Genomic DNA, 22,702 nt, shown 5'->3' with positions numbered 1-22,702 from the left:
GTGGTAAACCTTTAGCATGCGTGCTAGAGATGGCACACAGAGCCCTTTCTGTGAGCAAGCACACGGTTGCCCCAGCTCTGTTTCAGGTCTCTTCTGCGCATGCACACACATCTCCCACTGGCAGGCTGGTCTTTGGGTATCTGCCGTGCATGTGTGGGGGTACCTATAAGATTCACCATCACTGTCCTAGAATATTGATATTAAGTATTGCAGGATCAGCAATCCAAGATCCTGGCCATTTATGCTCAGAAGATCTAAATTTTATGTGTTAGTTATACAGTATATGTACACGATACAGTAAATGAATAACTGCTTAATATGGAAACACAGTTAAATGAAATGGATTTAGCCACCCTTACTGTCCTTAGCCCTGGCTTCTTATTTATTCTCAATCCTGAATAATGTCTTCCCCTTCAGGTTTAAATTCATATTAGGAGAAGGAATCAACTGTGAAGGAAAGACCCACTTAGACAAAGATTGTGGCTGCAGGATGATTTACATTATATAATAAGAAATGCAGGATTGGTGCTAATAGTGTGGTGAGATTATTTCAAGTGCATGTTTTATTTTCTTTTGAATTGCTGTTCCTATTTTTCATTGTATCCTCAGAGTTTGGAAACCTTCAATGTATGTTTAAAAAGCAGCATGAATGAAGGATACGGTATGATGGGGGGGAAAAGCTAGATACCTATCTGTCCCTTCCCTTCGAATTAAAGTTTGCAAATTCAATTTTTTGGTTTGTATGTGTGTGTGTGTGGAGAATATGACGTCTGTTGAATGCAAGCTTATCCATTGTCTGACTTTCAACTCATGTGATTTTCCTAGGCTTCCCTTGGAAAAAAAAGGAATCTATGAGTCACTTCAAATTCTGTTACAAAATCTATTAGTCATGTGTACTTCTCTTCCCAGCCCCCAGTTTTGTAACTGAGACGTTTAAGAAAACCTCCAAGGAAAGAGGGTAATAATGTGGAATTTTTAAAAAAAGAATCACTTGAAGAAAAGGATCCAGAGAGTTGTTTTCAAGTATTTTGGCATTTATCACCAATATATTCTGTTAGATAGCACAGCTTAAGGAGAGCCAAATGGAAAGAAAAATATAAATAAGTGCAGTAGGCTTAGTAATTTCGTGAACTGTATGGAAACCTTTTAGCTACATTCACGGCGCAGGTCTCAAATTGAGACAAAACGATTCAACTTTAACGTCTTCACAAGTGGGTTTGATAGGATTCTAAGTAGTTTGCCATTTTATTTTATTTATTTATTTGTTTGTTTGTTTGTCAAACATGTACGAGATAACAAATATAGATAAGAACATAAACATGAACAAAGGAAGTAAATACAGATGAATGGGGACAGTAGGACAGAGGCGGTACGCTTGTGCACGCCCCCTTTACGGACCTCTTAAGAATGGGAGGAGACCCACAGTAGACAGTTTGAGTTTGAAACTGAGAGGGTTTGAGGCTGTAACAACGGAGTCAGGTAGAGCATTCCAGTCGTTGATCACGCTGTTGCTGAAGTCATATTTTCTGCAGTTGAGTTTGAAGTGGTTCACCTTGAGTTTGTATAGATTGTTTGCCTGTGTGTCATTGTGGTTGAAGCTGAAGAAGCTGTTGACAGGCAAGACGTCTTGCATAGCATACAATTGGAAGAGAGCTCTGAAGTGGATTTTTTTACAGCTCAGTTTTTATAATAGCATACAATATTGCATGTGTTTGCGAGACAAACTTACTGCCGATATCATGCGTTAATGCTCATATTATGCAAGCGCAGGTACATTCCTCAACCCAGGATATACATTATAGTGACTCATAAAATGTTACTATAAGTACCATAAGACTTCTAGGAAAAGAGAAGCAAGCTCTAATTTGTAAGATATACTTACTGTCATGACTCAGTATTTATATAAGAAGATCAAAGCTGGAAAACGGAGTCATCATAATAAAGATTGCAATGTAGGCACACATCATTGCAAAGTGCTTTGCAGGGACTTTGTCTTGAACTATGTATGCGTTCCCAAATTCTCAATATTTTAGTAGTGGTTTTCTTGATTTATTGGATTATTTGGTACCTTTCCAAGAAAAAATATATCAAGCAACAATAATATTCAGAAATTAGACATTTATGGATACTGGAATATATGGGTCATATATGGGCCCTCTCTGTTCCTTTAGTTTCTCTGGGTTGCCTTAGTTTCTCTTTTGGGTAGTAGGATTGTTTCGCTGGAAGCTGTTATACTTTGAACTTGATACAAGAAATCACACATGGGTTCTGATTAGGTTCTGATGAGCCGAGGTGGCGCAGTGGTTAGGGTGCAGTACTGCAGGCCACTTCAGCTGACTGTTATCTGCAGTTCAGCGGTTCTAATCTCACCGGCTCAAGGTTGACTCAGCCTTCCATCCTTCCGAGGTGGGTGAAATGAGGACCCAGACTGTGGGGGCGATATGCTGACTCTGTAAACCGCTTAGAGAGGGCTTTCAGCCCTATGAAGCGGTATATAAGTCTAACTACTATATAGGTGAGCCAGCCTTTTGCACTTTATACTCATATTCCTTCTGCATGCAGTTTTCTCCAAGAGCCAAAAAGCAAAATGTGTGTTATAACCTATCAACCAAACTTGCATTGCCTTTGAAGTAATAACAATAGCACTTAGACTTATATACTGCTTCATAATGCTTTACAGCCCTTTCTAAGCAGTTTTATAGTCAGTATATTGCTGCCTACAATCTGGCTCCTCATTTCATTAACGTCGGAAGAATGGAAGGCTGATCAAGATCAAACTCCTGGAAGTTGGCAGAGTTAGCCTGCAATACTGCATCCTAACCACTCGGCTCTTCCCAGGATTCTCAGATTGATTGTCTTTCATAATGGAAACAAACTCAGAATTGTCTGTTGAATGTAGATCTGTCTTCCCAGTTACTGCGGTGGTGCGGTGGGGAGAGTGCAGTACTGCAGGCTACCTCTGCTGATTGCCTGCTGACTGCAATTTGGCAGTTCAAATCTCACCAGGCTCAAGGTTGACTCAGCCTTCCATCCTTCCGAGGTCAGTAAAATCAGGACCCAGATTGTTGAGGACCATATGCTGACTCTGTAAACCACTTAGAGAGGGCTGTAAAGTGGTATATAAGTGTAAGTGCTATTGCTATTGCTACTGCAAAAGCATTTTTAGATTCCATCCACACAATCACTACAGTGCAGAAAAAAAAGAGAAGGCATCAAATATGCAAACAAAGAGGAACAAATTTCAAAAATGTAGTCATTTGGGATAAGAACTCTTCTCCTCTGGAGATTCTGATTCTGTTCTTTCACAAAATACCAGTGCCAGGAAAAGCCACTGTTCTGAGCTGATAGGTGAAGCTCCTTTGATTTCTCCCTTGCAAGAAACAGTTCAGAACTGTTGCTAAGAGGAAGATTTTTTTTTCATTCAGGATTGGACCCTGCTTGATTGTTAAGTTCATCTCCATCCCTTAAAAGTCCAAGGGAACTTATTTTCTAGGTAAATGCTGCAATTTACTCATTAAATAAGCATGCTGCTTAATCAGCATAGGTGGTGCTATTTGCATAATTTTGGTAACGTTTGCTCAGAGTCATTGTGAAATATAATATTTCTGAATAAAGAAATATAATATTTCTGAATAAAGAAATATAATATTTCTGATAAAGAAATATAATATTTCTGATAAAGAAATATAATATTTCTGAATAAAGAAATATAATATTTCTGAATAAAGAAATATAATATTTCTGAATAAAGAAATATAATATTCCCAAATAAAGAAATATAATATTCCCAAATAAAGAAATATAATATTTCTGAATAAAGAAATATAATATTTCCCAATAAAAAATAAATGTGTTTTCTTTGATTTCCATTAATTAAACGATTGGCTCTTTGCAAGCTAAGAAGCCAAATGGAGTAAACTGAATAGGCCAATTTTAGTGTCATGGTTAACCACATTTATTATTGCATTTCATTATTAATAGCAATAGTAATAGCACTTAGACTTATATACCGCTTCACAGTGATTTACAGCCCTCTCTAAGTAGTTGACAGAGTCAGAAAATATTGCCCAAAACAATCTGGGTCCTCATTTTACCCACCATGGAAGGATGGAAGAAGGCTTGAGTTAGTGAGACTCAAACTGCCAAACTTCAGGTAGTGAGCAGAAATAGCCTGAAGTACTGCATTCTAACCACTGCATCATCATGGCTCATAAGGTAAGATAGAGTTATCATCAAAAAGGAAAACAGGAATGCAAGAAGCTATGTTATCATATCAGATCCTGGAACAGCTAGCCTAGGAGCAGCGTCATTGACTGGAGATATTGGGCATTGAACTTGAATCTTCATCATGAGAATTCATGCTCTTATTGTACAGCTTTGGTCAATATTAGCTCATATGCTATGTCTGAAGGTTGAGTCGTGGGAACTGGACTTATTCTTCTTGTTAGTCTGGGACATTTCTCTGCTCATCCAAGCAGCTCCATCAGTCAGAGGAAATTAGTTGGGCAGAGAGTCATTGGAACATAGCAACTCCTTCTGCTCCAACCTCAGGGATTTCCTGCCCAAAATGCATTGCAAAACGTCCATGAAGATTTTCAGTCATTTGGGTAAAATTGTCTGAACGTTGAATCTGGGCAACTAGACTTATTTTTCCTGCTAGTCTAACTAACTTAGTCTGACTGATGAAGCTGCTTGAATGAGCAGTGAAACATCTCAGACTAACAAGAAAAATAAGTTCAGATGCCATGACTCAGCTTTCAGACAACTTTATATGGATGACTGAGAATTTTTGTTGACTCATATGCTAGGCTTGAGCTTATATATCCCAGGCCATTCAGTGATGTTCCAATTAATTATGGATTAATTGGATCCACAACTGCCTAAAGCCCAATGATTTATTCCCAGGAGTAGTAGATTAGAATAATTGGACTAAAGAATGGAGATCATTGCCACAAATTAATAAATAAAGCAAGCTGGAAGATGAAATAAGCTATATCGTCACAGCTGTATCCCTGAAAATGATGACTATGCTACATGAGGCTCACTTTTTCAGAATTGCTATCTGCTGCTATGTATTTAGGGTTTTTTCGGTAGATATGTCCACAATTTCAGCTCCCTTAGTATTATAAATAGTTCCTGATATATTAAACAGCACTCTTTTTTAATTGAATCCACACTAAAGAGGGACAAGGCACGGTTTTCATTCTTTCCCCAAGCCCTGAAAGGCCTTCGTTTGTTTTATCCTCCGATCCAGGCAATTAAGGCTTATGAATGTGGCATTTACAGTGTTTCAACATTCCCACTGTGCTAGAAATTCCTTCAGCTAATAGCCAGAGGTGCCCTATTCTAGTGGCTTGTCTAAATCCCTGTGAATGGCTGCTTGAATGAGAGGTTTGTGCAAAGTCGTTTCCCACAATCATACAATGCACTACTCACTGTCAACATGACTTCAGCCATAGGTCAGTTGAAGAGCATCTGAAATAAAAATAAAATATTTCACAGGATGGAAACAAATGGCACTGTGGAAAACTGCTGTTGGTTTTAATAACTTTGATTTAAATACTCTGTGCTATCTTGTTCTGTCGTGAATGTGCAAATATGAATAGTAATCTGTTGCAGGCACAGATTTGTCTTTTATTTATAATAACTATGTAATATATCAAAGTCAGAAAATTTGTTTCAGACTTATAATTTCCCTTCCCCCACCACCACAGCTTGATATCTCATGTATGGAAATTATTATTCATCTATTAAATTAGATTAAATTATCTATTATTCATCTTAAAAATTATCTTTAAAGTGGGACTTTTGATTCTTTTGCCTAATCTTTTCCTGTCAATATAATAGATTTGTAGGACCACAATGTAATCTTTGACCACCAATTCTTTGAAATAGTGTTATATAGTTATTAAGTTAAGTTCGGTGTAACTCCTAAAATTAGGAAGTGATACACACACACACACACACACACACACACACACACACACACACAAGTGGAATACAGGTAGACATTCAATTTATAACTATAATTGGGCCTGGAATTATGGTTGTTAGTTGTTGTGGAGCAGTAGTGGGATTCCAATTTTTTACTACTGGTTCTGTGGGCATGGCATGGCTTGGTGGGCATGGCAGGGAAAGGATACTATAAAATCTCCATTCCCTTCCCACTCCAGGGGAAGGTTACTGCAAAATCCACATTTCCTCCTGATCAGAGAATAGATGGGGCGGGGCCAGTCAAAAGTGGTATTTACCGGTTCTCCGAACTACTCAAAATTTCTGCTACCGGTTCTTCAGAACTGGTCAGAGCCTGCTGAATACCACCTCTGTTGTGAGGTAACTGGAGACATCCATGTGACCAGAAGTAATTTTCCAGCCTTTTTCATGGTTATTGGTAAGCAAATGCCACAGTTGTTAAGCAAACCCATTAATCTGAATGGATGTTTTTTTGCTGGAAACCAGCAAAAAAAAAATAATTGAATTGTGGACATGTGACCACGGACCATCACAGCCAATCATAAAGCTGACCTTTGTGATGTATGGTCACATGACTGTGGCCATTTATGACCTTTGGTGATGCTTTATGGGCCATTCTGTGGCGGTCATAGGATCAAATGGTCATAAAACAAACAGTCATTAAGTGAGGACTACTTGTACATTAGCACATGGTTTGAATTTGTGGGTCTCTTTCTCTTGCATTTTTGAGTCAATGGCCGTGTGGTTACTTGATTCCTGCATATGAAATGCTTTTTCCTAACAGGAGACTGGATCTTGCTGTTGGAAGAATGTTTAGAAAACTAGTTTGCATATACTAGCTTATAAATTTAATTTCCCACACATTGACAATACTAAATAAAGTACTTAAAACATTGTGTACAGATGCTATACTTTAAGGGAATAGACCAGTACCTAGGGCAGTGATGTCTAACCCTTTTGGTGCCAAGTGATGAAAGTGCATGCACGCACACCCATAATGCAACGTGTGCACCCCCCATGCTCCCAGGATGGCAAACCTATGCTCCCACCCCCGTGCAGGCACATGCAATGCCCTGCATGCGCCCCACACATGCACATGCAACCCCATGCATGAACACACATACACCCTGTGTATGCGTGGCAGACACCACAAACTCGGCGGGAGGTGCATGTGCATGTGAGGCGGAACTGAGCTGGGGTGACAGCTCATGTGCCCGCAGAGTGCCATAGTTTCGCCATCATGGACCTAGGGATAAGTAGGAAGATGGTTTCTTAAAAATGTCCTACTCATGACTTTCTAACCAAAAATTGCAGCCCTGAATTGGGCTGAGCTTGGAGAAAACGTTGTTCTTCTTTTTCCACATGTAACAGGAAGCCGGAGCATGAAAAACAGAAAAATCCTTCTTTTTCCATGCTGGGAATTCCAACTGCAGTCTCAGTGGCTCCATTTACTAAAATAATCTGTTGAAATGCAGGATGACATTTGACCTGTCCTCTTATTATTAGTGCATTCAAAATGTGATTGCACTATCAGCCTGAGCCGTTCCTGACATCACGGTGAGGCAGTGTTGATTCTCCTTAGTCAATATTAAAGGGCTTATTTTCGGTGTTTGGACAGCTAAAGTTCCCCTTTGTGTTATGCCTTTGTTAGTAACCCCTAGGAATCCTTCTGAATTCGATAAGTCAAACTATTTACACAGTCTTTTAACTCCTAAGAACCATGTCTTCCCCTTTTCATATTCTCTAATCTGGGGATATGAAAACCAACACAACACCAGACTTAATGAACCTCAGGGCTTCTTTGAAATGGATGAAGAGCCCTCTAAGTCAATCAATCAGAAAGAGCGGGAAGGGTCCTTGAAGGTTGTCTAGTCCAAGCCCCTGCTCAAGCAGGAGATTCTACACCAGTGTTGGTGAACCTTTTCGGCACGGAGTGCAGAAACGGGAGCACACGCAAGTGTGGGGGTGCCAGAAACCAGAAGAACAGCTCCCTGGTGCGCATATATGTGCCAGGAAGCTGAGCTTCTAGTTCCTGGCATGCGCATGCGTGCAGGTCATCTAATCTTCCAGTTTCTGGCATGCTGGAACCCGGAAGACCAACGGGTGATGGCTGGCGTGCCCAGAGTGATGGCTCTGCGTGCCACTTCTGGCACGTGTGCCATAGGTTTGCTATGTTCATAGTGCCATAGGTTCGCCATTCCGGACAAGTGACTGTCCAGTCTCTTCTTAAAACCTCCAGTGACGAAGCACCCACAACTTCTGAAGGCAAGCCATTCCACTGGTTAATTGTTCTCACTGTTGGAAAGTTTCTCCTTAATTCCTGGTTGCTTCTTTCCTTGATTAGTTTCCATACATTGTTTCTTATCTTGCCCTCTGAGACTTTAGAAAACAAGTTGACCCCCTTCTTCTTTATGGCAGCTTCTCAAATACAAACTGTCAAATACGGAAGCGTTTGCCTCTGTATTCTAGGACTTTCTCTGGGTCAGGGGTCAGCAACTCGTGGCTCTGGAGCTGCATGTGGCTCTTTCATCCTTCTGCTGCAGCTCCCTGTTGCCGGGTCGGCACCACAGTTGATAGGGCTTTCGGTTAGGACAGGTAGAGGAAAAAGAATGCTGTGCTAGGAGGAGACTCTACGATGGGGGAAACCGGACTTCCGGTTGGTTCCAGAATTGAAGGGCGGGGAGAGACTTCCAGTTAGCACTTTTGTGGCTCTTTGAGTGTTTAAGGTTGCCAACCCCTGTTCTGGGTTGTGTTTTCCCCAGATTGATTTTGTCCACCTTACGAAACAAGATGCTGCTGCTTAATGTCGCTTAAAGCTAATCTCCTCATTCCTCAGATTCCCGTCTTCTGATGTGCTTGCTAATTGCATGTCCTCCACTGCGCTGTTTATCACCACAAGAGTGATACAATTTATTGGAACGTCAGCTTTTTGCCTAATTATTTTGACCCTTGTGAACTCAACTCATGGGAACTGTTGGGAACAGAGCAGCTTTAAACTGGAGAAGGGTGGAGAAGAGGAACCTACCATCTGTTACAAGTTATTGTTGCGTTGGCTTTTAAGTAAACAAAATGGGCAGGGACCAACATCTGGAAATGGCAGGGTTGTCTCTCTAAAGTTTGAAGAATATCTCTTCATTAACTGAGTAGAGGCACAAAGTATTTGCACAGTTTCAGTATCTAGAGATGAGAAGGCTTGGAAAAACTGCAAAAAAAATAACAATCTTCAGGGAAATTTTTAAAGCTTTTTTTCTTTGTGTTTCAAATATTTGGAGCATACATTTCTTAACATTAACATTTTAATTATAGCAATAGCCCTTAGACTTATATATCGCTTTACAGTGCTTTACAGCCCTCTCTAAGGGATTTACAGATATTGACCCCAACAATTTTGGGTCCTCGTTTTGCCCACCTTGGAAGGATGGAAGGCTGAGTCAACCTTGAGCCTGGTGGAGATTTGAACTGCCAAATTGCAGGCAGCCAGCAGTCAGCAGAAGTAGCCTTCAGTAATTATAAATAAAATGAATGTGAAAGAAATTATAATTATATCTTAATTGGGTGCAAATATTTATAAACGAACATCCAAAGGGGCAGAGAATCGCAATCATTTTTGCATCATCTTAGCTTTTGAATAACACATGATAAGACAATGATCACACGTCATGCTAAGCGATAAATAATACTTAACAAATTAAAATAAACTTGATTTGTTAACTATTGTTTTCTTCCTTAGCATGACGTGTGAAAGCGGTTTATGGCTGAGCATGCTTTGTAATTGAGCCAGTGTTTTGTTACATTATTCCTTGTGGTGCTTATTTCCATTTTTTAACCTTTACCATTGAAGCTGTTAAATAAAATGCTATTAATTGATCCCTGGTAAGCAATTGGTCACCACATGCAAATGTTTCCAAATCTCTATATTTTGAGTAAATGTGACTTGAGAATAATAAAGAACAGTTACGGAAAATAGAGCATCACCAAAGCAGGTTACCAAAATCTTTATAATTGGCAGATCTAATTCTTAATTGGTGGTGGGAATTTGTATTTACCTACATAAGACAGCTGTATTCTAATAGGCCCTTTTCTTGCTCATGCTATTGTATCATTATTTATTTATTTATTTATTTATTAATATAATTGATAGGCCGCCCAATCCCGAAGGACTCCGGGCGGTTTATTTCCTCCATATCTCTGCGCAGTGCAGGCAAAATGCTAGCAAGCAAATCCCATGAGCCAGTGATGCAGCTTTATTGAGTCTTCTTGAACCAGTGATTTATAAATTTATTGTTTTCTCTGTTATTTTAAGGTGGATTTGTTGAGTAAGTTTTCCCTCATGTGTGCTGAGTTTATTCGCCACATGATTGATATCAGTTGCTTCAAGGTTTTCTCTAAAGGACAAAATGCCTGGTGGACTTACTTAGGTTGGAAAACATGAATGGCTCAGACTCAAAGGACACCATGTGCATAGCTGAAACAAAACAAAGATGCAAAGATTGAGAACTTTGTTTTCTCCAAATGAGTTGAATGTAGACTGAAATAAGCAAAAGTTCGTTTTGAATGGGTGCCTCAGGATTGCCCTTGTGGATCAGATTTTGCAGATTCTGGTACCGTTCCAAAACTAGTAGGTCAGAGTTGATAGAGTTAATTTCAACATTAAACTCTTTCAAAAGCGATGCAATTAGTTCTGTGTAGAAGATCATGTCTTATGAACACATAAGGAAATCTGAGGTCTCTGGCATTTTCAAGTACTGCCAAAAAGTATATAGTAGATAATCTTTGGGTAGATCGGCACAATACATTATAAGTCATTGAAAAATGAATGCACACAATATAGTTTATTCTAGTTAGCTTTAGTATTGGTTAATTATTTTGTGCCTTAGCATATTGTGAGAATGTAACCAGGGGCGGTATTCACTTACTTTCCCTACCAGTTCACAAATGTGACCACGCACTTCATTTCATTTCATTTTATTTGTCTTGTATGCTGCCCACTCCCGGAGGACTCCGGGCGGCTCACAACAGACAAGGGAAAGGGGATAAATAGACAAGACAACACTTTAAAAAAAAAGGCGCAACATTCACAATTTCCGTGGGGCTGGGTGTTTCACAAGCCCCCTGGCCTGCTGGAGCAGCCAGGACTTGGTGGCTTTGCAGAAGGCCAGGAGGGTAGTAAAGGTCCGGATCTCCACGGGGAGGTCATTCCAGAGGGCTGGAGCTGCAACAGAGAAGGCTCTCCCCCGGGGAGTCGCCAGCCGACATTGGCTGGCAGATGGAATCCGGAGGAGACCTAACCTTGGCCTTCCGCGCATGTGCTTTGGCTTGAAAACATGCCTACATTGGATGCCATAGAGCTGGGGCAGGAGGGCTGGCCCGCCCACGATTTCCACTATCGGTTCAGGTGAACCACTACGAACCGGCTGAATACCACCTCTGAATGCAACCCATTTGGTTAGCTTATATCTCAGTATTTTGCATAAAACTGGTTAAATAGGGTTCAAGTTAAGTGTGAGCCAATCAGAGGTGGTATTCAGCAGGTTCTGACAAGTTCTGGAGAACCAGTAGCGGAAATGTTGAGTAATTCAGAGAACCAGTAAATACCATCTCTGACTGGCCCCGCCCTCATCTATTCTCTGCCTCCTGGGAGGAAATGGGGATTTTGCAGTAACCTTCCCCTGGAGTGGGGAAGGAATGGAGATTTTGCAGTATCCTTCCCCCGCCCAGCCCACCAAGCAATGCCACACCCATCAAACCGGTAGTAAAAATTTTTGAATCTTACCACTGGAGCCAATGCTTGTGTATTCAGATACGGCTCCTTCTAATACAGTGGCCTTCAACCTTTTGGGTGCCAGGAACTATTTCGTAGAGAAGGGGTTTTCCCACTTTTGGAAGATGGTTTTGTGTGCTGTCTGGATCCCACACATGTGCGGATGGGGCTTCACTGGCTTGCATGGCCCAGTTCTTGGCGGACCATGGACTGGTGTTAGTCTGCAGCCTGGGGTTTGGAGACTGCTGTTTTAATACATGGATGCTACTTGTGGATAGGGCCTTGACCTGTGGACATCTGTCCTGAGTTCTCTCAAGTAATTTTGGATAGGGTCATTTGGTCAATCAATTGCTGGAGAAGACACTAAATTCTTATGGCACTTTGGAGAAACCAATCCAATTCTACTAAGGATTGAAGCACTGACGCATTCTTTAATAACCAGTCCTAAGTGCTGTTATGTATTCCTAGGTCCTGATAAAATACAATTTGTTCACTTTTAATTGAATTTATATGAGTGGATTTTACTGAATTTATATATCAGTGAATTTATCTCGCTAATAAGGTGGCTTTGGGCATTTATTAAAAAAAAAGAGAGATGGGCCACATTAAAGTCCTAATATACCAGAGTTCACAGTTTTCATAATAACTGGAAATGGTACTGTCGAAATTCAGTAGCAAATCAATCCCAATGGTTTATTACAAAGAATGCTTAAGTAAGAAGATATGGTAAATGACACCTTAAGACTCTATAACACATTCACTTCTACTTTTAACCCTCCAAAACATATTCTCTCTTTCTCTCTTACACCCACCCACCCACATACACACCCACACATCATGCTGGGTATGTACAAATCAAACTTCCCAAAAAACTAGGTTATATTTACATCCAGATTACCTGATTTCTTTCTCTCTTTGTCTCTCTCTCTCTCTCATTGGAAGAAAACAGTAGTTTTTCTGCATGTTAATTGGTACAATTTACCGAAGATAAATCCTTTATATGAAGTTGTCGCCAATAAGTTTGTCCTGTTTTCATGCTTTCAAATTAATCTGCTCTGCTGGCCATTAGGTATATAAAGAATTCTTTTAGGGATAAGAAAGCTTGAAAGCAGATGTGATATGACTGTTTTAATAAATGTGAAGCAGACGAGGAGGCAAATTCCAGCTTCTTTTATGTTTTGGCCATCCAGTTGTGTGCACTTCTCCCCTTGTTGCTGTTTGTATGTGAATAATTTTTGTCTCCTTTCCCTGAGTGGAGCCACAAGTCATGGCCACTCTTCTGCACAGACATTTTTGGTGCTCAGATTTTCTTGATCAGAGGTGGGTTCCTACCAGTTCGCACCTATTCGGTAGAACCGGTTCATCAAATCTACCGGACCAGTTAGAAGAGGTTCCACCAGTGGACCCAGAAAGCAGGCTACACCTACAGAAGAGGTTCCAAAAATTTTTGAAACCCACCACTGCGTAAAGGGTTAGGGGTGCAAGGATCTTGTAACTTGACAGTTTTAAGACTTACATGCTTCAATGCCAGAGTTTCTGAATAGCCGCTTGGACTGACCTAAGTACTAATTCATAATTTCCTATCCGGTCACATGGGTGGCAAGCCACTCCCATCTGGTCACATGGGTGGCAAGCCACTCCCACAAAGGAGGCCACACCCACAGAGTAGGTTTGAACAATTTTTGAAACCCACCACTGTTCTTGATGCACGAGTCATTCCATTATCTGCATTCATGGATCATAAAACACAGTTTATGATTTGTGTCACACTGGGAGTCCATCCAAAGCTACCACCTGGATGTTGCTTTGTCTGTCAGTTACTCTATTTTCTCCGCTTTTTTAAATATAACAATAGCACTTAGACTTATATACCGCTTCATAGTGCTTCTACAGCCCTCTCTAAGCAGTTTACAGAGTCAGCTTATTGCCCCCAATAATCTGTGTCCTTATTTTACCCACCTCAGAAGGATGGAAGACCTAGTCAACCTTGAGCTGGTGAGATTTGTACATGCACAGTGTGATTAAAATTGTTCTGAATATGCGCAGAACCAAAAAACAAGATGGTGGAGAACCGGTTTGGGAGTGTGGCATGCCTGTGTTGCTGCCAATTCCAGCGACCTAGGCCACCAAACCAGTACTGGTTCAACTGAACCTGTCCGAACCGGTTGGAACCCACCACAGAGAACCACATATATTTATTTATTGATTACATGAATCTATATAAGTAGGATATTCTAATTTAAGAAAAAAGGACCTGTGCAGATGTAGTATCATCAACAACAATAAAAGAATGAAAAATGTTTACTTTAACTTAATGTATTTAAATGTATTTTCAGTACGTTTTTCCAGGCGGAGTATTTTTCTACAAAGTTATTGTTTTATTTATATGTATTTATGTATATTATCCATGAAATTTGCATAGCTACAGCACATTTTCAAGTGAATTTGAATTTGTCTTTCCAAGTCAAAAGTATCCTGCACTTGATACTTCCATTTATTATCATTATATCCCATACTATTTTCCATTTGATTAACTGAAAGTGAAACTGAATTAAAAGAAGCTTTAGCTTTCATTATTCTAGGGACTATTCAAATATATTTAATAATTTCTAGGCATTGTTTTTTATATCTTTTAATATTTCTGGAAATTGAGATGTAATAATAGTCTGAGAATGGCGTGCATAAAACCCTTGCTTAAAATAATCTCAGGATTGTTTTGGGCAAATACCATTACTGGTCATTATGTGTTTTAAAAATAATTACTTAAGCTACTTGTTAAACTAAACCTTTGCCTTTGTAAAAGCTTGTTACTCAGGTTTACTAAACAGGGATTTTTTTTATTTCTAGTCTTCAAAGTTACCAGGCTTTTTTTACTTATCAGTTGCTAAGTGGTTATATTTTGATTTTGAATCACATCAGAAATTAATGGATTTTGAAAATAGGGAAGATGTTTTATTGTAACGCCTGGGCTAATCAAAGGATCAATAGTGAAAATCAGTTGATTTCCAGTAGTTCCAAAGATTTGAACAGACTGCCCCGTTAAGTATTACTTAGCTACAATATTTCTTTGACAACATGTACAATGGAGAAATTATTGTACTGCAGTGTTACCACCTATCATATAAAAGATAGCTTTTATAAGATAGGCTGCTATATAAGTGCTCCTGTAGGGATGAACCATGAAACTGCTATTTAAATAAGTGTATGCAATAATTCCATGGAGCGGCCTGAACCCCCCAAATGCAATGCATGTGCGCCCTGGGCGTGTGCCCAGCTCCCCACACATATGCCACCACACATGCACCCCCCATGCATGCAGAGGACCCCATGCGCATGTGGTCCTCTGCATGTGCCCTGCCTCTGCACATGTGCAGCAGAGACCTATCGACCATCTGGCTGGCTGTAGGCATGCTCGTGCATGAGTGGCACAGCTGAACTGGGGCAACGGCTTGCAGGCCCACAGAGAGGGCGCTGTGTGCCACCTGTGAAAAGCGTGCGATAGGTTCGCCATCCCGGTTCTATCCTCTCTGTGGCCTCTGGCCTCTTCTAGGCCCATGTGGTGAGTGATTCCTTTAAATTCTCACTTAGAACCATGGATATGGGTATGTGGGTAAATATTAAGTATTAATATTTTTACTAAACATTTTAATAGTATCTTTCAATCTCTTTTGAAAGTCTCCTTAACAAACTTTTATAAGTGTGCCTGAGGGGAATAGGGAATATCACTGATTTAGAGTGACTGACCAATCAGATGAAAGACTGCCTGTATTTGTGAGAGTCTTTTCAATGATTGATGGGTTATGATAACACGCCAACATACTTGCTGTGAGAAAGTGCCATATATATTTCTAAAATATATGTAACATGTGTCTCCATACCAATCCCGAGAATTACTCTTTTATCAAGTCAAAAGCAAAATAATTCTTAAATATAAAAACCAAATCCCAACATGATTGATCTCTTGTCTGAGCAAAACAAGGGAATCTAAATAAACTCATTTTATTCTTTGTGCTCATAAAAGTGGGGAATGTGTAATGAATGTAAAATGATTATAGAGTCTTTTTCTGGGGATTGGATAGCTAGGTTGTGTGAGCTTGACTTTTATCATAAGGAAATATGCGTTGCATTCTATGTTAGAAAAAGATTGGGTGTTTCTATATGTAAATATCGAAAAATCAAAGTCCATTCTACAGCCCTGGAATATTTAGTTCTGAAATGCCTGTCTTCTGTCTGCTCCCAAAATTATATAATTTTCTTCATTTTGCAATATTGAACATTTTAGTCCAGTTCCTCTTTGGTGTTGGATGAGTGCCTACTGGTCTGGGACCAATATGTTTTCTCTGAAGTAGATTTATGTAGCCATGATCCTTTTTCGAATCAAACTGTTACTATTGCCAATGTATTTGTGGACACTAACTTCTTGATTATGACTTGGCTAAAGCTTAATGCACATTTTGTATCTAAGACTAACATGTTGGTTCTCATTTCTTCCCTCCTTGCCTAATTTATTTTGCAGATAGTACTGTAGTTTATATTTCTCACCTGTATGGTTCTGAGTACAGCTAGTAGACCATACAGACTTGAGTCCCAACGGTGCTTTTTCAAGAGGCAACTGGACTTTCTGGTTTTTCATTGCTTCTCATTTGGGACAACCATGACCTGGATGACTGAGAATCTTCATAGACATATAGACTTGAGATAAATAGAAAATACTAGAAACCTATTTGGGTATCCATTACATGGCCTGCAGTAGCACTTGACTTAGAGAAGATATTATTTTAAATCTAACCTGCAAATTCAGAGTGGAGCTTTGCTAGGTAGTTTTTCTCTGTTAGTTTGGTTTGTAGAGAGAAAGATTGGAATGCAAATTTATATTCCCAAAGGTCTCCATGCAAGTTTGCATAGAAATCTCTTGATATTACAGCAGAGGTGGGGAATTATGGATGCTTTATGACTTGTGGACTTCAACTCTCAGAAATCCTGAGCCAGCAGGAAGCAGTAAATTGAGTCGATTCTTTATGTATTTAAATGTAGTTTAACTCTAGTTTAAAGTGCTTATATCCTATATATTCATGTTATTGGCATAATGTTTAAAAGTGCATTTCAATCATTGACCACTTAAAGATTAAATACAGTTCATGGAGCTTTAGATACTCCTTAATCAGTAGTGGGATTCAAATAATTTAACAACCGGTTCTCTGTCCTAATGACCAGCTGGGTAGGAGTGGCTCGATGGTCATGTGACTGGATGGGTGTGGCCAACTCAACATCACTCACATCGATGGGCGCTTTGCCTTAGCTGTTACATTGTAATAAGGGTTAACCAGAAAGACAGTTTCTGTAAGAGTAGGCTAGAAACAACACCAGAATGTTTCCTTCCTGCCTTCCTTACAGGATTAGCCCTGTAAAGTGGGAAAAAACAAAATGAGATTTCTTCCAACAACCGGTTCTCCAAACTGCTTAGAAAGTTAACAACCGGTTATCCCGAATAGGTGTGAAATGGCTGAATCCCACCACTGTACCTTAATGGAAAATTAATTTAAAGAATAAATGGGTGGTAAACATGGTGGCCATTACAGAAAAGTACAGATGCTCAGCTTTTTCTGTTTGATAAAATAAATAATGTATTTATTTATATTAAATCAACTTTCATTCCTCCTCAGTCCAGAGAAACAACTCTAGAAAGTCATATTTTGTAAATATGGAATTATGCCACTAACACTATTTCTGTGCATTGCTGTAGTTATATATGGTAACAAGGCATAATATCTATCAGCTGCTATAGGGCACTTGTTAATTAGTAGTACCAGCTATTCAACCTGGCAGCAAATATTTGCATTTTTGAAGGTTCTAATTAAAGTTAGAAAGAGACAGAGAAAAAAAATCACATTACCCACTGTAAATTTTATCTCTTTTAGGAAGCCCGCAGAGGAAAATTCTCCATGAATGTACGTCACAATGATGATGACCGACCAAATCCCACTGGAGTTGCCATCATTGCTGAATGGGGAAGTAGCCATGATGCCTCACTTAGTCAATGGAGATGGAACACAGCAAGTCAGTATATTCTGAAAGTGGTGGCTTGGAATGTATATTTCTGCTATTTGTGACTTGTGCAATGATAGTTTATGTGTTTACTTAGAATTACGATGCATGGAATAATAGGAATAATAATAATAATAATAATCAATAATAATAATAATCAATAATAATAATAATAATTGTACAATAATAATAATAATAATAATAATAATAATAATAATAATAATAATAATAATAATAATAATAATAATAATAATGTCCTAGGCCCCTGGGTGGGGCCCGACTAGTAACCAATGCCAAATCCGGCGAAACAACTGGCCGCTGTGATACAATTGTATAATAATAATAATAATAATAATAACAACAACAACAACAACAACAACAACTAATCCTGGCTGCGCAAGAACAAGCTATCCGCACAAATGCCATTAAGGCCAAAATCGAAAAATCCTCTGATGATGCCAAATGCAGACTTTGCAAAGAAGCTGATGAAACTGTTGATCACATACTCAGCTGCTGTAAAAAAATCGCGTAGACTGATTATAAATTGCGGCACAATTCAGTAGCACAAATGATCCATTGGAATTTGTGCAAAAATTATAATATTAAAACAGCAACAAACTGGTGGGAACATCAGCCTGAAAAAGTCACCGAAAATCAGATGGTCAAGATCTTGTGGGATTTCCGTATACAAACCGACAAAATACTGGCGCATAATACACCAGACATCACACTGGTTGAGAAAAATAAGGTCACAATCATAGACATCGCAATACCAGGTGATAGCAGGGTCGCCGAGAAGGAACATGAAAAAATCGCAAGATACCAGGACTTAAAAATCGAAATTCAACGACTATGGCACAAACCAGCAGTGGTAATTCCAGTGGTAATTGGCACACTGGGTGCTATTCCAAAAGCACTGGAATTACATTTAAAACAGTTAAAAATTGACAAAATCACCATCAGTCAAATGCAAAAAGCCGCACTGCTTGGATCTGCACGCATATTACGAAAATACGTTACGACGTCCTAGGCCCCTGGGTGGGGCCCGACTAGTAACCAATGCCAAATCCGGCGAAACAACTGGCCGCTGTGATACAATTGTACAACAACAACAACAATAATAATAATAATAATAATAGTATTTAAGCTTCGTTTTTTGTGAAGTTGTGTCCATCCCATCATGATCCCATGGACAATGTTCCTTAAGGCCTTCCTGTCCTCTATCATCCTCTGGAGTCCGTTTAAGCTCACACCTACTGCGTCAGTGACTCCATCCAGCCACCTCATTCTCTGTTGTCCCTTTCTTCTTTTGCCCTCAATCTTTCCCCGCATTAGGCTCTTCTCCAGTGAGTCCTTCCTTCTCATTAGGTGGCCAAAGTATTTGAATTTCATCTGCAGGATCTGGCTTTCTAAAGAGCAGTCAAGGTTGATCTCTCTAGGACTGACCGGTTTGATCACCTTGCAGTCCAAGGGACTCGCAGGAGTCTTCTCCAGCACCATAGTTCAAAGGCCTCCACTTTTTGGGGCTCAGCCTTCCTTATGGTCCAACTTTCACAGCCATACATTGCAACTGGGAAAACCTTGACTATATACACTTTTGTTGGCAGGGTGATGTCTCTGCTTTTTAGTATGCTGTCTAGATTTGTCATAGCTTTCCTCCCCAGGAGCAAGCTTATATACCTAAATACAGCACTCTCTGGGCTATTTACAGTGTAAGCATTATTTTCATATTGCCCCCAACAATTTGGGTGCTCATTTACTGACCTCAGAAGGATGGAATGTTAACCTTGAGCCTTGTCAGGATTGAACTCTAGACTATGGGCAGAGTTTGTCTGCAATACTGGACTTTAACCACTTTGCTTCCAAAGCTTAAAATGGATCTAATTCTTGAAGAAAAAAAAGAGAGAGAACTTTAGTGTTCTTATTTAATGCTTTCTCTAAATTACTTTGTTCTGTGAGAGAGCTTGAGACATGTAACATAAGATTCCCCAGAAAGTCTCACAGACAAGAGCTAATCTGACCAGTTTTGGAATGGAAACTCCACCCCTATTATATATGTGACAAAGGGGTGAGGCTTTGATGTGAATACCACAATTGCTATCTTGCCCATTTTGGACCCCATCCTTCAAGACACTTTGCTTGGCCAAGGTGGCGCAGTGGTTAAATGCAGCACTGCAGACTCCTTCAGCTGACTGCAGTTCTGCAGTTCAGCTGTTCAAATCTCACCGGCTCAAGGTTGACTCAGCCTTCCATCCTTCCGAGGTGGGTAAAATGAGGACCCGGATTGTTGGGGGCAATATGCTGACTCTGTAAACCGCTTAGAGAGGGCTGAAAGCCCTATGAAGCGGTATATAAGTCTAACTGCTATTGCTATTGCTATTGCTCAGTACCACCATTTATCTAATGGATTCATCATGTTGAGTTTCCTCAAAAGTCTATATGGCCTACTTGTCTAGAGAGATATAAACATTGTAGGACAAAACTAATTAAAAATGAAGCATGGGTGTGTCTGGCATTAAAGCAATCTTTTTAGAACATCTGTATCACATTTTCTCTCAAACAACAAGCAGTTTTCTAGTTAGACAATGGCAGATGGTCATTCCTCATTACACAGAGAAGATCAAAGGAGACATACTCAATGAGTCAAGCTTCAAAATCTCTGATCATAATATTGGTTGTATTGCATAATCATCAAGTAATACAGAAACTGTTGAGGGATTTGCTATAATTGTGGCATGAATGAGACTCAAATTGCTCCATTTAAAGATAGCATATTCTTCAGTCTTTTTTTTACTGTAATAATACTTGAGATGTCATGAACTATCTTCCTTCTTCCCTCCCTCCTTCCTTATCATTTCCTGTTTGCATAGTAATTACCCAATTCTTACAAAAAGTATCAATGAAGCTTTGTTTGTAAATTGAAAAACGAAGTCATCAAAACACTACTAGCAGTAGCATCTTTTTTTTCCAATTGATGTGCAATGTGGATCTGCAGATGAAGATCTCTTCTGTATTGAGTTACGCCTGCATATGAAAAATAGCATGGAAAGAAGGGGCAGCTTCCGTATTTTTATATTTGCCTTTTTGGGGGGTGCGGGAGGGAGGAAACTTTCTGAATTTGGAGAAAGCATTCACTGGGTGTAACTGCAATCTGTAAATTTTGATGGTCTGGAGAAAGGATTATAGCTGGAATTGCATTCCCCTTATCTACAAAGATTTGGAACCAGATAATTCATACCTGCTCAGGGTATTCTTAGTAAAATTCCTAGGTGGATTCTAGAATCTCTTCAATTAAAGTTTGGCTGGAAATATTGCAAGAATGGGCCTTTAATTTTCCTTGTTTGCCACAGCATCTTTTTTTTAAAGTTTTCAAGAAAGTGTTTCATCTTAAAGGCTAATTACAACTTTCACAACAATATGTATTATCTTTGGAGATGAAGCAGGAAGGCAGAGAAGAAGGAGAAAATACCCATTTTAATTCAACATTTTGAAAATTAACACGAGCCTGAAAGCTTTTCCAGGATGCAAAAAGAGGGGGGAGAGTTTGGGAAAAGTTGAGAAATAAATCTTATGAGCAAAGATTGCTTACCACCAAGACATTCTCAGTCACTGTGTATAAACAAAAGGCAAGCAGAATTCAACCCAGTGTTATTTGTCCCAGATGGAGTTCTAAAGTTGGCTGTATCTCCAACACTGATGTCATGGTGCACTAGCAAAATTCTGAGGGAGAGGCGTATATAGCAACCATTTTATTCCTGTGTGATTGGTGTGGGAGGAAAGGGCTGAGACTGGAAAATGTGTTTCATGTTGTTGTTTCCCAGCCTCCTCTCTTTTCTCCTGTGGAGAATCGTGATCACAAATGTGGGTCTTGATGCCAGGGAAGAAACTACATTGAAGAGTAGGATATCTTGGTGGGGTTTTTTTGTTTACAAATTTGTTTTGCTTTCTTCTATGTCCTGCATACATGGCTGGATATGGCCAAGAGATTCCTAATAGCTTAGTATGTGAATATTTGAGGGACAAGTAAGCTGCTAATCCTATTTTATAAAATAGCCGTTAAAAAAAGATGCAATGATTCCTACACTGGTACACAACACGTCTTTGTAGCTATTTCTCCTTCTTTTCAATACAGCAAGAAGATGGCATTCTGACCTAGCAGGCCTCAAATAGAACATTATTCCATTTTCAGGTTTAACAACTGCTAAGAGGGTATGCTGGAAATCCAAGCCATATAATATCGTGACTGTAAGGCCCTGATGTTAGTGGTGTGAACTGGAGTGTGTGTGTGTGTGTGTGTGTGTGTGTGTGTGTGTGTGTTTGTAGGGAACACCACAAACCACATTTAAGCACACAAGGGATTTGGGGGCAACTGCCAGAGCTTTATTACCTAGATAGTGTCTGTCAAAGTTTGTCGTGTAAATTCAAATCCAGAAGCACAGACAGAAAACTGATGCAGCAGAATTCACATAACTTCTTTATATACATAAGAATAGATGAATACATGTACAATACCAACAGGTGATCCTGCCAAGTTGATGTATTTGCAGGCAGCTTGACTTCATATCCAACTTGATTAAAAAAAAATATTAAAAATTAATGCGAATGCTGCAAAGCAAATCATCAACTTCAAATGTGGGTATTTATTTTCAAAATGCTTCATAAGCTCTCTGAGAGCCTGCTTGGAGAGTTAATAGCCAACCTTCAGAGTGCTAATGACCAGATGACTGTAAAGAATCCTTCCATCTCCCTCCAGTTGTCTTTTGGAAAACCACCTTTGGGACAGCCATGACCTTTATGATTGAGAATCTCCATAGACATACTTTCACAGGCTGCTTATTCTGTAGCATGATTGGGCTTCTTATGAAGAACCTTTATTGTTGATGTTGTGTTTTATCCTTTCCTTTGAGGAAAGTGGCAGGAAAC

At 39.5% G+C, this 22,702-nt stretch overlaps 1 protein-coding gene across 1 annotated transcript in view; it reads left to right on the top strand.

The window, feature by feature from the left end:
• FNDC3B (fibronectin type III domain containing 3B) overlaps nucleotides 1-22,702 on the top strand; it is a 327,048-nt gene that overhangs the window by 67,187 nt on the left and 237,159 nt on the right. The window contains exon 2 of the mRNA XM_087725242.1: nucleotides 17,653-17,791. Coding sequence (XP_087581368.1) covers nucleotides 17,681-17,791 — 111 coding nt within the window. The 5' untranslated portion in view covers nucleotides 17,653-17,680. The remainder of the gene's footprint in view (nucleotides 1-17,652; nucleotides 17,792-22,702) is intronic.

Source organism: Thamnophis sirtalis, unplaced genomic scaffold (genome assembly GCF_051295495.1).
Source record: "Thamnophis sirtalis isolate CommonGarterSnake01/CBP01778 unplaced genomic scaffold, rThaSir2_p1.2 scaffold_11, whole genome shotgun sequence".
Taxonomy (NCBI): domain Eukaryota; kingdom Metazoa; phylum Chordata; class Lepidosauria; order Squamata; family Natricidae; genus Thamnophis; species Thamnophis sirtalis.
This window is presented reverse-complemented; position numbering and strand designations above follow the sequence as displayed.